General features: G+C 49.6%; 1 protein-coding gene across 1 annotated transcript in view; it reads left to right on the forward strand.

The window, feature by feature from the left end:
• The window catches only part of DNAH9 (dynein axonemal heavy chain 9), a 200,242-nt gene that overhangs the window by 167,362 nt on the left and 20,149 nt on the right, over positions 1-12,731 (forward strand). The window contains exon 67 of the mRNA XM_029960052.1: positions 7,696-7,923. Coding sequence (XP_029815912.1) covers positions 7,696-7,923 — 228 coding nt within the window. The remainder of the gene's footprint in view (positions 1-7,695; positions 7,924-12,731) is intronic.

Below are 12,731 nucleotides of genomic sequence, written 5' to 3' on the forward strand. Positions count from 1 at the left end.
TTACACAAATAAATATACTGTACAAACTAAAAGCAACTATATATATATATATATTTACATTTCTGTCAGTCCTTTTAGCCCCTTCCTTTAACTTTAGTCCAGAAAGAAGCCTTTCAAGGCTGGAAAGTAACCAGTCCCTCTTGTGGGAGTGTTCTGGGCCTGAACGCTCCCCCCTCACCAAGCTCCAGCTGCTTGTTGCAGTTTCTCTCCTCATGAAGTCCGAGAAGAGCTTTGAGTCTTTGCTCCTCTGCTGCTGGTGATCTCTCCCTCTCGGTGTCCCACCTTGGTCCGTAGGCTGCTGCAGTGTAGCTTATCCTGGAATCTTCATTCCTCAAAGTCAGTTTTTGGCTGCCCCCGCTCAGCTTCGGCAGCAGCTCCCAAGCCTCTCTTGGCCGTCTCCAATTTCACCTGGGATTCTTCTCCCAAGCCCCGAGCTGATTTATCAGCCCGTCCACTTGTCTCTGCTCAAGTGCTGAGCCTCAAAATCCACCCCCCACCAGCCTAAATGCAGTGGGGGGAAAAGGCCCCCCAGCCTTGGCCACAGGCACTCGGTTCAGTTCTGCACTGTCCCAAGCATCCCCCAGCTGCAGGGGGGGAAAGAAGGCCTGGCCTGCTCCCTCTTACCTCAGGGGCTGTGAAATTCTTCTTTCACAGCACACACTCCAAATGCTGCCTCTAACTCTAGCCAAAGGCTGAGCTGGAGGGTCTCAGGGCTCCCCTCTCCCCCCCGGAGGGGAAGAGAGGGAGCCCAGCCACCCCCTGGCCTTGTCCACCTACCCGCAGCAGACACCAACAGCAAAACAACCCAGACAGAACTGCCAACAGCTTCCCGTGCTGTGATATGTGATTTTGAGCAGAAGCGAACAACATGAGTGGTGACTGGCTCTGCAGGGAACACTGCCCTGGCACCCAAACACCTCTGAGCCCCCCCAGCCTCTCAGGGGGCCAATTTCAAACTCTGACATGTGATCATGTGTGGAGAGGCTCACTGGGGATTGAGGGCTCCAGGGCGGGCTCAGGTAGTGCTAACTGCCAGGATCAGGTGTGTCCTTCTCTATCAGGTGTGTCTTGGAGGCCTCATGGGTGAGGTGAGAAAAAGCCTGAGGGTGCTGTTGCTGAAATCCAGGACTTCCCACGGGTGAGATGTGATCCCACCCTCCCTCCTGCCCCAGGGGCTCCTTTGGCTGCTGGAACATCTCAGTGAGGTCAAAGCATGTGCCAGACATCGGGCAAAGCTCCTGGTGCTGCCACAGCTCTGAGGTGGCCTCTCTGCACGTGGGGCAGCAGCAGGTTTGCTGCTCAGAAATAGGTGGACACCAGGTGTGGTGGAGGGGTCTGTGCCTGTCCTGGGGCAGCATTCACAGGATGGAGCTGTTCCTGAGGATGTGTTGGACTCTCTGATCCTCATAGGTCCCTTCTAACTCGGTATATTCTGTGATTCTCATGGATGAGAGCTCACCCCACTGTCAGCAGTAAGTGTGGCCAAGGAAGAGGCTCTGCAGTGCCCAATCCTGCCCCTTTTTTTCCCCCAACACATGCAGTGGGCACTGGGAGTACTGGGATGGCTCTGGGCTGTACCTGCCTGGCAGATGGATAGAACAGCAGTACCTGTTTCCTGAGAGATCCCACAAGAGGATGAGACTTTGAGAAAACAACCAATTCTCGTTTCTCCAGGAGGTGGTTTGTGAGCAGGAGGGGAGGAGAGGGGCACTCTCGGACATGGACAGGGTCCCCAGTACTGCCAGCACAGGGAGGGCAGTCAGTGCTGCTTTATGGATATGTAGTACTATTTCTGATGGCTACCATGGCAACAATTGCATCCTGTGATATATGTTCTGCTTTGTGAAGTACAAACACACAGAGGTGCTTGGAAGTGAATTTCCAAAGAAAAGCCTCTGGTGTTCCCTTGTTCCTGCACATGTAGCCCAGCCCAGCTCTTCCCACAGCCCCTCGTCCTGTCCCTGCTCTCAGTCACTGGGGAAGTACCCCAGGCTGAGGTGCTGTGGGGATGTGTGCAGGGGAGGTGTTTCTGGTTGTTTCTTTGCCTTTTTCACAGCAGTATTTGTCCCCCACTCTCCATTTGTACAGCAAGGTAATGAATTTACCACTGCCTGTTCCTGTCTGCGGCACAACCTGGCCTGGGAAACACCAGGAAACACATCCACAGCCTTAAACATCTGGCTAAGAAAATTTGTACTAAACCAATGCACCACCTTGGTGTGTCCTGGGTAAATAAATGCATCTTCAGGGGGTTCATGGAATGAGGAGGATGTGAGACTGCTGCAGTGTAAAGTGCCCGGGGTGGTTTAGGGAGGTAGAGGAGAGTGTAGGGTGAGCAAAAGGAGGTGGACAGGCTGCATTAACCCCTGTTTCTCCTGAATAAGGTCTAGAGGCAGCCCATGGAATTGGTGGGAGGTGGGTTCCAAAACAAGCAGGAGAAGGTGGTTCTTTGCTCAGCTGCAATTGGTATTAACACAGCGCTGTCTGTGCTGGATAATTGACACATCACTCAATTACTGTGACAATAGTGTGTGTTGGCATTAGTCATTTTCTCTCAAGTTTTGTTATCTGACTGCTGGGAATTCATTTGCAAGGTTTCCTTCAATCCTGTGGATCCCTTCCCCAACACCTCCATCTGCTTTGGGCAGATATATTCATTTGAATCATGAATTCTTAGTAGCAGCCCTTGTTTTGCTGCACATATTCCTCTTTCTCATCCCTTCTATCACAAAAGGACAGTATATAAATGCACTCAATTATCATTGGACTGGAAATATTCCCTCGGCTGGCTGTTAGCAGGCAGTGATACCGACAAATAATGATCACTGGTGTCATGTCAACACAAGCAAAAGCAATTATTTTTGAGCCATCTAACACCAGAAAAGCAGATGTAGGAAGGAACTACCAATTAGAGATGAGAACACTTAAGGTCAGATATGCAGAATATGATTAAACTGATATTTAATGCACAGGGTTTCTTTTGGTATTTTGTTGAGCTCTCTCCCTGTGTTACTAAATCTCCATGGTGTTTGTAGCACTTTGGTTACAGGTTTCAGTCCACTCCTACTTGATTATTGGACTTGTGTTTTTAGGGAGAGCTGGTGGGCTGGACCCTGGGGAGAACTTCATCTCCTGAAATCCTAAATGTATCAGCCCAGCAGTGGTGCAGCAGAGCTCAGATATAATGCATTTTCTTTACTGCTCCTCACATGGTCCCCATTTATGAGAAAACAAGACTTCCCCAGAACATGATCCCTCTGCTCAGGCATCTCCTCATCTCACAACCCAAACTCCATTTCACCCGTATACTGAGAGCACATCCCTGGGTCATCTCAGGAGTGGAGACTGAATTTATGCAGTTCTAAATAATAATTATTTTTCCCAGACATTTGAATCAGATTTGGGGCAACAGAACTGGAGGGAGGAAGGTGTCCATGGCTTTCCCAGACAGAATTCTGTTGACTCACATCCCTTGGTTCATCTCTGAGTGCTGCCCATCCCTCCAGCTTTTTCAAATACTGCCAATAGTCTGTGACAGCAGCCACTGTTCCCTCCCAGCCTGTGCCTAAAGGACCTCAGCTTTTCCTTTCTCCAGTGTTCCTCCTCTTCTCCAGCCCCAGCTGGGATGTCTCCATATGTAGCTCACAAGGGGCACCTGAGCCCTCCGACAGAAAAGCCAGCAGAGGGTTTCTGTGTTGCCAGGAAGAGCTCCCTTGGTGTTCTGAGGAACAGAGAATCCCTGCACTGGGGCACCCGAGGTGCTGCCACCCCATCTCTCTGCCTGAGATGGGCACAGCCACAACCTGGGGGAAAAGGTGCAGAAACAGTAACAGTGTGCAGTGATGTTGGCACAGGTGCCCAGGGCAGTGCTGGAGTCCCCATCCCTGGAACTGTGCACAAACCATGTAGATATCACACTTGAGGACATGGTTTAGTGTGAATATGGTGGTGGTGCTGGGTTGGGGGTTGAATTTGAGGATTTTAAAGGTCTTTTCCAACCTCAACAATTCTGTCATTCTCTGTTTTTCTCTGGGACTTTAAAGCTCAGCTCCACTCTGTGATTCTCTCAACTCACAAAACACCCTGAGGCAGTAAATTGGCAGTTTAGGTATGTGTCATATGAAAATATCCTTGCACTTGTTCTTTCAAAGCTTGCAGTCTGCTCTATCCACCCTCCACTCTGCATTTCACCCCCTCCCTCCCTCCCCGAGCTCTGCTCTCTCCAAACAGCAGGTGTATATCCATTTAGTGTCTCCTTTTGGGGGAGTTAAACCCTTTTGGGGACAGAGGAGTGAGAACTGGATGCTGTTTTCAAGATGAAGGCCCCCCATGAATTTATGGAGTGCAAAATAATGTTTGCAGTTTTATTCTCTGTTCCTTTCCAAGCATTTGGTTGGTTTTGCATTGTTTGATTGTTTTTGCATTGAACTGTTATTTGCAGGAAATAACTGTGAGGACTTAGAGGTCTCTTCCCTGGGTGATAATAGTTAATTCTGAACTCATCAGAGTTGTTGTTTTTCTGAGTGCATTACTTTGCATCTATCACCACTGGATTTCTTCTGAAATGTCACTGCCACTCACTTAGAATGATGGCACCTCTTGCAGTTCTTCACCACCAGGTTTTATTTTGAGGACTTGAAATAACTTTGTCTTATAACTAATTTTGTCAGCTCATTAATCATTCACTCTTTCAGGTGGTTTTTGAATATGGTGAGAAGTTAAAGCTCCATCAGTAGCTCCCCACCCCTGTTACATGGCTTTTGACTCGTTGGTGGCTTATGAGACCTTCCCTCTTACCTGCACTGATAGTGGGAACTGGAAGAGAAATGGCTCATACTGATGAAAATGCAAGCTTGGAGACACATTGGCCCCATGGAGGCAACTCCTCCTCTGAGCAGGCAATGCTTGACACAAATGTGTGACCTGTCTGCTGGAATTCACCTCTCCAGGACCTGCAAAAGTGTTCCCTGGGGACAACCCTCTGTGTTTGTGATGTAACTCAGCCCCACACACCATCACTCACTGCACGAGGGTCGGGTAGCAGAGAACTGGGGGGAAAAGCGAGGAAACTTGGGTTGAGATACAGCCAGTTTAAAAGGGAAAGCAAAAGTCACACAAGCAAAATGAAGAGTTCACTCCCCCCTTCCCGTGGGCTCAGCCATCCCAGGACTGCCCTGGGCTCCCTCCCACCTGCTGGGGACTGGGGAAGGCAAACCCCATCCATCTGAACATCCCCCTCCTCCTTCCCCCAGCTCTGTGTGCTGAGCGGGACTCCCCACGGGCTGGGCCATCCCTGGGGGCAGTTGGGCTCCCCTGTCCCCCCTGGGCCCCCCCAGCTCCCTGTGCCCCCCGGGCTGGGCCTGGCAGGGCCGTGTGAGGAGCAGAGCAGCCCTTGGCTGTGTCACAGGGACTGAGCCATCCCAGTGTGCCCAGCACTGCTCCAGCACAGCCCCAAACACAGCCCAGACCCGCTGGGGGGAACATCAGCTCTGCCCCAGCCCAACCCACAAGCTCAGATTTTGATATCCTCAGTTCCGTCATCTAAAATGGTTTGGAACTTTCAGATTCCTGGTCTTCTCCCACTCATCCTGTTTGTGTGTAACTCCTGCTTTATTGGTGCCTGGTGCATCCTGGGGAGTCCTGCAGACCTTCCACATCTGGGATTTTCCCAAGTGGAGACTGTCAGCTCCTATAACCTGTTATTATTCACCTTATCAATTTTTCCAAAAAACTCTTCATCTGCTGCATCTGTTTAAGAATCTTTTCCAGCAACTGAGGGATTGGAGTATGTGTTACATGAGGAGAGGCTGAGAGACCTGGGATTATTTAACCTCCAAAAGCTGGGGTTTGGCTCAGAGGGGTTTAAATCCCTCATGACAGGGGAAGTGCAGAAGATGGAGTCAGACAGAGACACTGGACTCAAACTGAGATACAGATTTCCCTTAAACTTTTCTCTTTTCTCTTTTCTTTTCTTTTCTTTTCTTTTCTTTTCTTTTCTTTTCTTTTCTTTTCTTTTCTTTTCTTTTCTTTTCTTTTCTTTTCTCTTTTCTTTTCTTTTCTTTTCTTTTCTTTTCTTTTCTTTTCTTTTCTTTTCTTTTCTTTTCTTTTCTTTTCTTTTCTTTTCTTTTCTTTTCTTTTCTTTTCTTTTCTTTTCTTTTCTTTTCTTTTCTTTTCTTTTCTTTTCTTTTCTTTTCTTTTCTTTTCTTTTCTTTTCTTTTCTTTTCTTTCTTTTCCTTTTCTTTTCCTTTTCTTTTTTCTTTTCTTTTCTTTTCTTTTCTTTTCTTTTCTTTTCTTTTCTTTTCTTTTCTTTTCTTTTCTTTTCTTTTCTTTTCTTTTCCTATATTATACTACATTATCTTTATGGTTTTTTTACTGTGAGGATTGTTGAACACTAGCCACATGTTACCAGACAGGTTGTGGAGATTTCAGCCTTAGGATATCCAAAAACCCAACTGGGCACAGTGAGCAACCTGCTCTGGCTGGTCCCACTTGGAGCAGGAGGATGGGATGGATGATCTCCAGGGGCATCTGAGCCTCAGCATTGAGTGATTCCCCTGTGTTACACAGGCTGTGAGAGCCTCCCCAGGCTCCTCAGAGACTATTCCTGCAAAGATGGGCTGTTTTGGGGTGGCCTGGCCTTTCATGGGCACTCCCTGTAGACCTTGATCATCTTGTACTTTTACAGACTCTCTGGCACGTTCCTGGTCTCTGCAAAAGGCTTTATTATTAGCTTTTATGTTTTTGAAATATTGCTTCTTATAGCATTTTTTGGCCTTCCTGTGACTGGATTTTGTGCTCTTTTCTGTTTTTCTCATTTGGACAAAACTTACACTTTTGGAAGAATTCAATTTTCTCCTAATAATTTCCATTACTCTGCTACTTAACCATGAGAGCTCCTTTCTGGCCCCATTTATAGGTGATATATATTTATTCTTAGCCTCTAAGATGGTTCCTTGATGTAATTTCCTTGCCACCTCCAAGCAGTTCATCTTTCTGGAGGCTGTTTTTAATTTAGGGTTATCAAGTTCCTTGTCCTTTCTTTGGATGAGATAAATCACCACAGTGAACACAGCCAGTTTGGATTACCAACCAACTAAACCAAGGGGAGTTTAGCCCACAAATTCCATCCCTAATATAACAAAAAGCTGTTTTCTTGCCTGAAAACTACTGTATAGGACTCCGAGGGGAAAAAAACTGAGGCTTGTCTTTATCGATTTCACCATCTCCCCACGATGCTGCTTAATTTTCTGAGAGATACATCTAATTAGTTGCATGAATAAATAAATCTTTTATGTGAAAGGTCTTTGTGGAACCACCTGCTTGACTTTTTGCTGTTGAGGGTCCTCACTGTTATTCTGTTAAAAATGAACAAATGTTTTCATTTGAGCTCAGTGGATGTGGAACTGCTCTGCTTTGTCAGCTGGTACTGCTGTAACGACGAGAGTCTGAGCACTGAGAGCCCAACCAGCCCAGCTGTGACTTGCTGTACTGCTGGTGGTTTGTATTGATTATTTTGAATTTAAAAGTGTACTTGATGTAAGTGGATATTTGGGGAACTGCTCATAGGCACTCCTGGGGCGAGTACCCAATTCTAGAGCAGCCTTGGCTGTTCATGGGTGGGATGGATTTAGTGCTACTCAGGAAATCAAGGGTGTAAATGGGGGAATGATAAAGCCTCCCCTTTGTCCCTGCCAGAACATCCACCTGGTGGCCAAGTGGCTGAGTTCCCTGGAGAAGAAGCTGGAGCAGCACAGTGAGGGCAGCCACCAGGACTTCCGTGTCTTCATCAGCGCAGAGCCAGCACCTTCCCCCGAGAGCCACATCATTCCCCAGGGCATCCTGGAGAACTCCATCAAAATCACCAACGAGGCCCCCACTGGGATGCAGGCAAACCTGCACGGAGCCCTTGACAACTTCAGCCAGGTAGGAGCTTGGGGCACCAGTGACAGGTTGGCTTGGAGCTGCTGGAGCTGCTGGAGGCCCCATGGAGCGTGATGGGGGAAGGCATTGCCCTTCCAAGCAGCAGCTGAGTGAGTCCCTTTGCATCCCATCATGTATCCCAGAGTCACAGAATGTGCTGAGTTGGAGGGGCCCACAAGGATCATCCAGTCCAACCCCTGACCCTGCACAGACCCATCCCCAAGAGTCACCCCCTGTGCCCCAGAGCATCAGCCAAACCCTCCTGGAGCTCTGGCAGCCTTGGGGCTGTGCCCACTGCCCTGGGGAGCCTGGGCAGTGCCCAACCAGCCTCTGGGGGGAAGAACCTTTGGCTGAGATCCAACCTGAGCCTGCCCTGACACAGCTCCAGCCATTCCCTGGCTGCTGTCCCTGGTCCCTTGTCATGGTTTGAGATAGCCCCAAAATCCAATTCCCTAGCTCCATTCCCCCCTCCCACATCTCAACCTAATGTGAGATGGGTTTTTCCAGACAAAACACACCAGACTCAAAGTGGGGGAAAGGGAATATATTACAATGACTGTACAAATAAATACCATATCACATTATACACACGATCACAACTATCTCTACCGTGACCTATAGTATTACAATGATCAGATCTCTTCTCCCCTCCAAATAAAAGTCCAGGAGGGAAGGAAGGACAGATCCCTTTCAGTCTCTTAAGCAGCAGCATCTTCTGAGGCAGCAGTCTGTCTGTCTTCTCCACATGCAGCAGCTGTGGCTGGCTTTCTGCCAGCACTCACGAGGGAGGTATCCAAGCTCCCTCGGCCCCCTCGACGCAGGCAAAGGGGTCTTCCGTGGGCTTCGTAACCCCAGACAAGGTCGTATCACCACGTCATATCACAAAGACACAGGGGGGTCTTCGTAACGGTCTGGTATCTCTTGCAGGGCCTCTGTGCCCTGTCTCTCAGGCTGCCACCGTGGCAGCAGTGCAAGGGGGGAGCCAAGGTCAACTCCCCCCGCATTCCTCTGGCCATCCCGGTCCAGGTCCGGGACGTCTTTTGAGCTTCTCAGCTCCTCTGTCTCTCCAGTGCTGCATGTCTAAAACTGCTCTCCAAAATAGGAGTCCATGTCCCTCTTCTCCAAGAGGGGTCTCAAGGGAGTTTTAGGGGATCTGGTACAGTCTTACCCCCAGGACTCTGTCTCTCAGCTGCTGGCTCTCTTTTTCCCGGCTCTCCTTCCAGGAGTCCTTTCTCTGGTACTGCATGTCTCTGTTGCTCCTTCAGTTCAGGTTCTTATCTCTGGCTCTCTGCCACCGTTTCTCTGGTCAGTGCTGGCTGCTGCTCTGTGCCCATGGAGAAAACATCTCCCGGCATAACTACAGGCACCTAGCCCAGCTTTATGCTGTTCCAGGTCCCCGCAGCCCCCCAGCCAGGGGCTGGGAGGCCAAAGCCCCCCTGTGGGGCTCAGAGCCCCTTCCTCGTGGCTCTACAACATGGCCACCCTCTCCAACAACAACCAAAACTACAACTCAGCTCCTCCGGTGAGCTTGTGGGACGTTGACATTTTTGCAGGAGCGCCCATTGGACAGAACTTCAAAACTTCCAGGGGTTTCCACCCCTTGGGGTCTACCACTTTTCTTAGCCTCTGGGGGAAAACAAGATTCAAACCACTACATCCCCCCAGAGCAGAGCTCAGTCCCTGCCCCTCCTCTGCCCCTGCTCAGGAAGTTGGACCTGCAGTGAGGTCTCCCCTCAGTCTCCTCTGCTCCAGCTGAACACACCAAGTGCCCTCAGTGTCCTCACACACCTTCAAATCAAGGCCCTTCCCCATCCTCCTTCCCTCCTTTGGACACTCTGTAATGGCTCAATCTCTTCCTTCCATTGTGTCCCCCCAAACTACCCCAATGCTGAGGTGAGGCCGCTCCAGGGCAGAGCGGGACAATCCCCATCCTGGTGATGCTGGACCTGCTGATGGAACTGCAGCTGAGTCTCCTGTGCAGGGGACACGACACTGAATTGTGTGGAAATGATGGAAAATATTCTTGGTGCCCCAGAGGGTTAGATCAGTGTCAGAGCCGTTGGTATGTGGTGATTAAGTGAGCTCTGCTCTGTGGCCTCTCTCGACAGCTCTGGCACCACAGGCAGGAGGCTCTGGGAGCAGCAGGACACAGATCAAACAGAGCTCCCCAGGGAACAGCCCCTGGGCAGGACAGGCTGGAGCCAGTGTGTGTCACTGCTGGAGCCATCCACGCTCCTGCTGACCTCGTTTACCACATAACACAAAGGCTGAGAGCTGAGCATTCACACTGCTGGTGATTCCTGTCCTGGAAACACAGACACAACCTCCTGCTGCCCTGAACACTCATTGCCCTCACTCACACACTGCCCTTGCCTTGGCACACACAGCTCTCACAGCAGGACCCCATCTGGTGAACCTTGAGCAACCAGGAGGGTCTGAAGGTGCCCTCAACCCTTGAAGTGCCTTTTTGAAACAATAGTGCTGAAGTTCTTGCAGCTGATGGCTGTGCCAGGAACACACAGGGCAGGTCTGGCAGGATGGTTTTCTCTTGTGAGAAATCTCTCTGCTCTTCTGTAACCCCACCTGCAGTGCTGAGTCCAACACAGCTGGAGTGAGTCCAGAGGAGGCACTAAATTGATCACAGAGCTGGAGCACCTCTGCTAAGGAGACAGGTTGAAAGAGTTGGAGGTGTTCGGCCTGGAGAAGAGAAGGCTCCAGGGAGACCGTAGAGCCCTTGCAGTGCCTGAAGAGGCTCCAAGAGAGCTGGAGAGGGACTTGGGACAAGGGCCTGGAGGGATAGGACAAGGGAGAATGGTTTTAAATTGAAGGAGGGTAGATCTAGATTGGCTATTGGGAAGAAATTGTTCCCTGTGAGGGTGGGGAGGCCCTGGCACAGGTTGCCCAGAGAAGCTGTGGCTGCCCCATCCCTGGGAGTGCCCAAGGCCAGGCTGGATGGGGCTTGGAGCAACCTGGGCTAGTGGAAGGTGTCCCTGCCCATGGCAGGGGGGTGGAATAAGATGATGTGTAAGGTCCCTTCTGACTCAAACCATTCTTTGATCCTAATGATTCTCTCCATGCAACCTCTTGTCTTTTGGAACCAGGCAAGAACATCCCAGTCTATTGTGGGCTCTAGGCCCTGGTCCATGAGCAGGGAAATGGGGGCAGCTCTCAGCTGATTTTGCACTTAGAGTAGAAGGAATCTCAAGAGCAGCAGCTAACTGTGCTGAGCAGGGGATGGGGAGGCACCATGCCAGGATTAATGTCCCTAGTCAGGAGAGATTATTCCATTTTTGTCTACTGTCATTCGTCATCTTGAACTCCACAAAATGTCCCAGAGAACAAGGAAGGGGAGAACCTTCACCCCAAGTAACATTTTCATCCTGCCTCTGCTCATTTCAATCAGATAGTAATTAGCATTTTCTAAATTGCTGGAGTATTATAAAGCATCTCTTATCAGAAATCCTGGAGCAAGTGGGTGGGGTCCCTTTTACACCTCATTTCCCCGCTTTATACAAATGGATGTTCAAATTTAGCTTTCAGCTGAAAGCTACAAAGGAGCCTCTTTATTCTGTGTGGGGGATATTGTTCTGCTTTGTAGCTGAAGAAAAATACAAAACTAAAGAGGGGCCGAATGAGACTGAACTGGATTCTCAGTGTTCATTCAGGCAGTGCCCCTTCATGTCTGGGGATGGTTCCTAAAATGAGGAAGTGCTCTGCACATATTTGAAGCAGTTCCTGTGTTCATTTTCAGTGATTAAATTACTCAGGCTCCTGCCCCTCCACCTCCTGGGCAAGGTGCCACAGTCCCAGGCCCAGTGCTGGCCCCCTTGCCCAGTGTGATGACACAGAGCTCTTCAAGTGAGTCCAGATGAGGCCACGAAGATGCTCCAAGGGCTGGAGCAGCTCTGCTGGGAGGAAAGGCTGAGAGAATTGAGATTGCTCAGCGTGGAGCAGAGAAGGCTCCAGGGTGACTTAATTGTGGCCTTCCAGTACCTGAAGGGTCTCCAAGAGAGCTGGAGGGGGATTTTTTGCAAGGGCATGCAGTGATAGAACAAGGAGGGATGGCTCCAAACTGCCAGGGGGCAGGGTTAGGTGGGATATTGGGAAGAAATTCTTCCCTGTGAGGGTGGTGAGGCCAGTGTCCAAGGCCAGGTTGGATGAGGCTTGGAGCAACCTGGTCTAGTGACCAGGAAGATGTCCCTGCCCATGGCAGGGGGTGGGATGAGATGAGCTTTAAAGGTCCTTTCCAACCCAAACCACTCTGGGATTCTGGGATTCTCTCTCCATCTCTCTGGTGAGGGATGTTGAGCACATGCAGGTGATGGGACATTGAGTGGGTGCACGTGTCCTTCCCTTCTCCACTGTTAATGTGTGTTCCTGTCCAAAGCCACTCTGAGCTGGAAATAGTAAATATTAATTCCAAAAATATTCATTAGAATTTGCCAATAAATTTGCAATGCAAATCTACTGACTTCAAAAATTAACACATGTGTGTATTATGCAAATATGAACTGGAGGAAAAATTGATTGGCCTCTTCTTCCAGGTAGGATGCTATAGGACCAGGGAAATGGCAACAAGCTGCACCAAGGGAGGTCCAGGTTGGATACTGGGAAAAATTTCTTCTCTGGAAGCGTGGTTAAACATTGGAACAAGCTGGGCAGGGAGGTGGTGGAGTCACCATCCCTGGGAATGTTCAAGTAGTGGCACTTCATGATGTGGTTCAGTGGGCATGGGGGTGTTGGTCAAAGGTTGGACTTGATCTCAGAGTTCTTTTCCAATCTTAGTGATTCTGTGATTCATCCCTGTCCAA

The sequence above is a fragment of the Manacus vitellinus genome, unplaced genomic scaffold (genome assembly GCF_001715985.3).
Source record: "Manacus vitellinus isolate BGI_N305 unplaced genomic scaffold, ASM171598v3 scaffold_24_pilon, whole genome shotgun sequence".
In the NCBI taxonomy this organism is placed as follows: domain Eukaryota; kingdom Metazoa; phylum Chordata; class Aves; order Passeriformes; family Pipridae; genus Manacus; species Manacus vitellinus.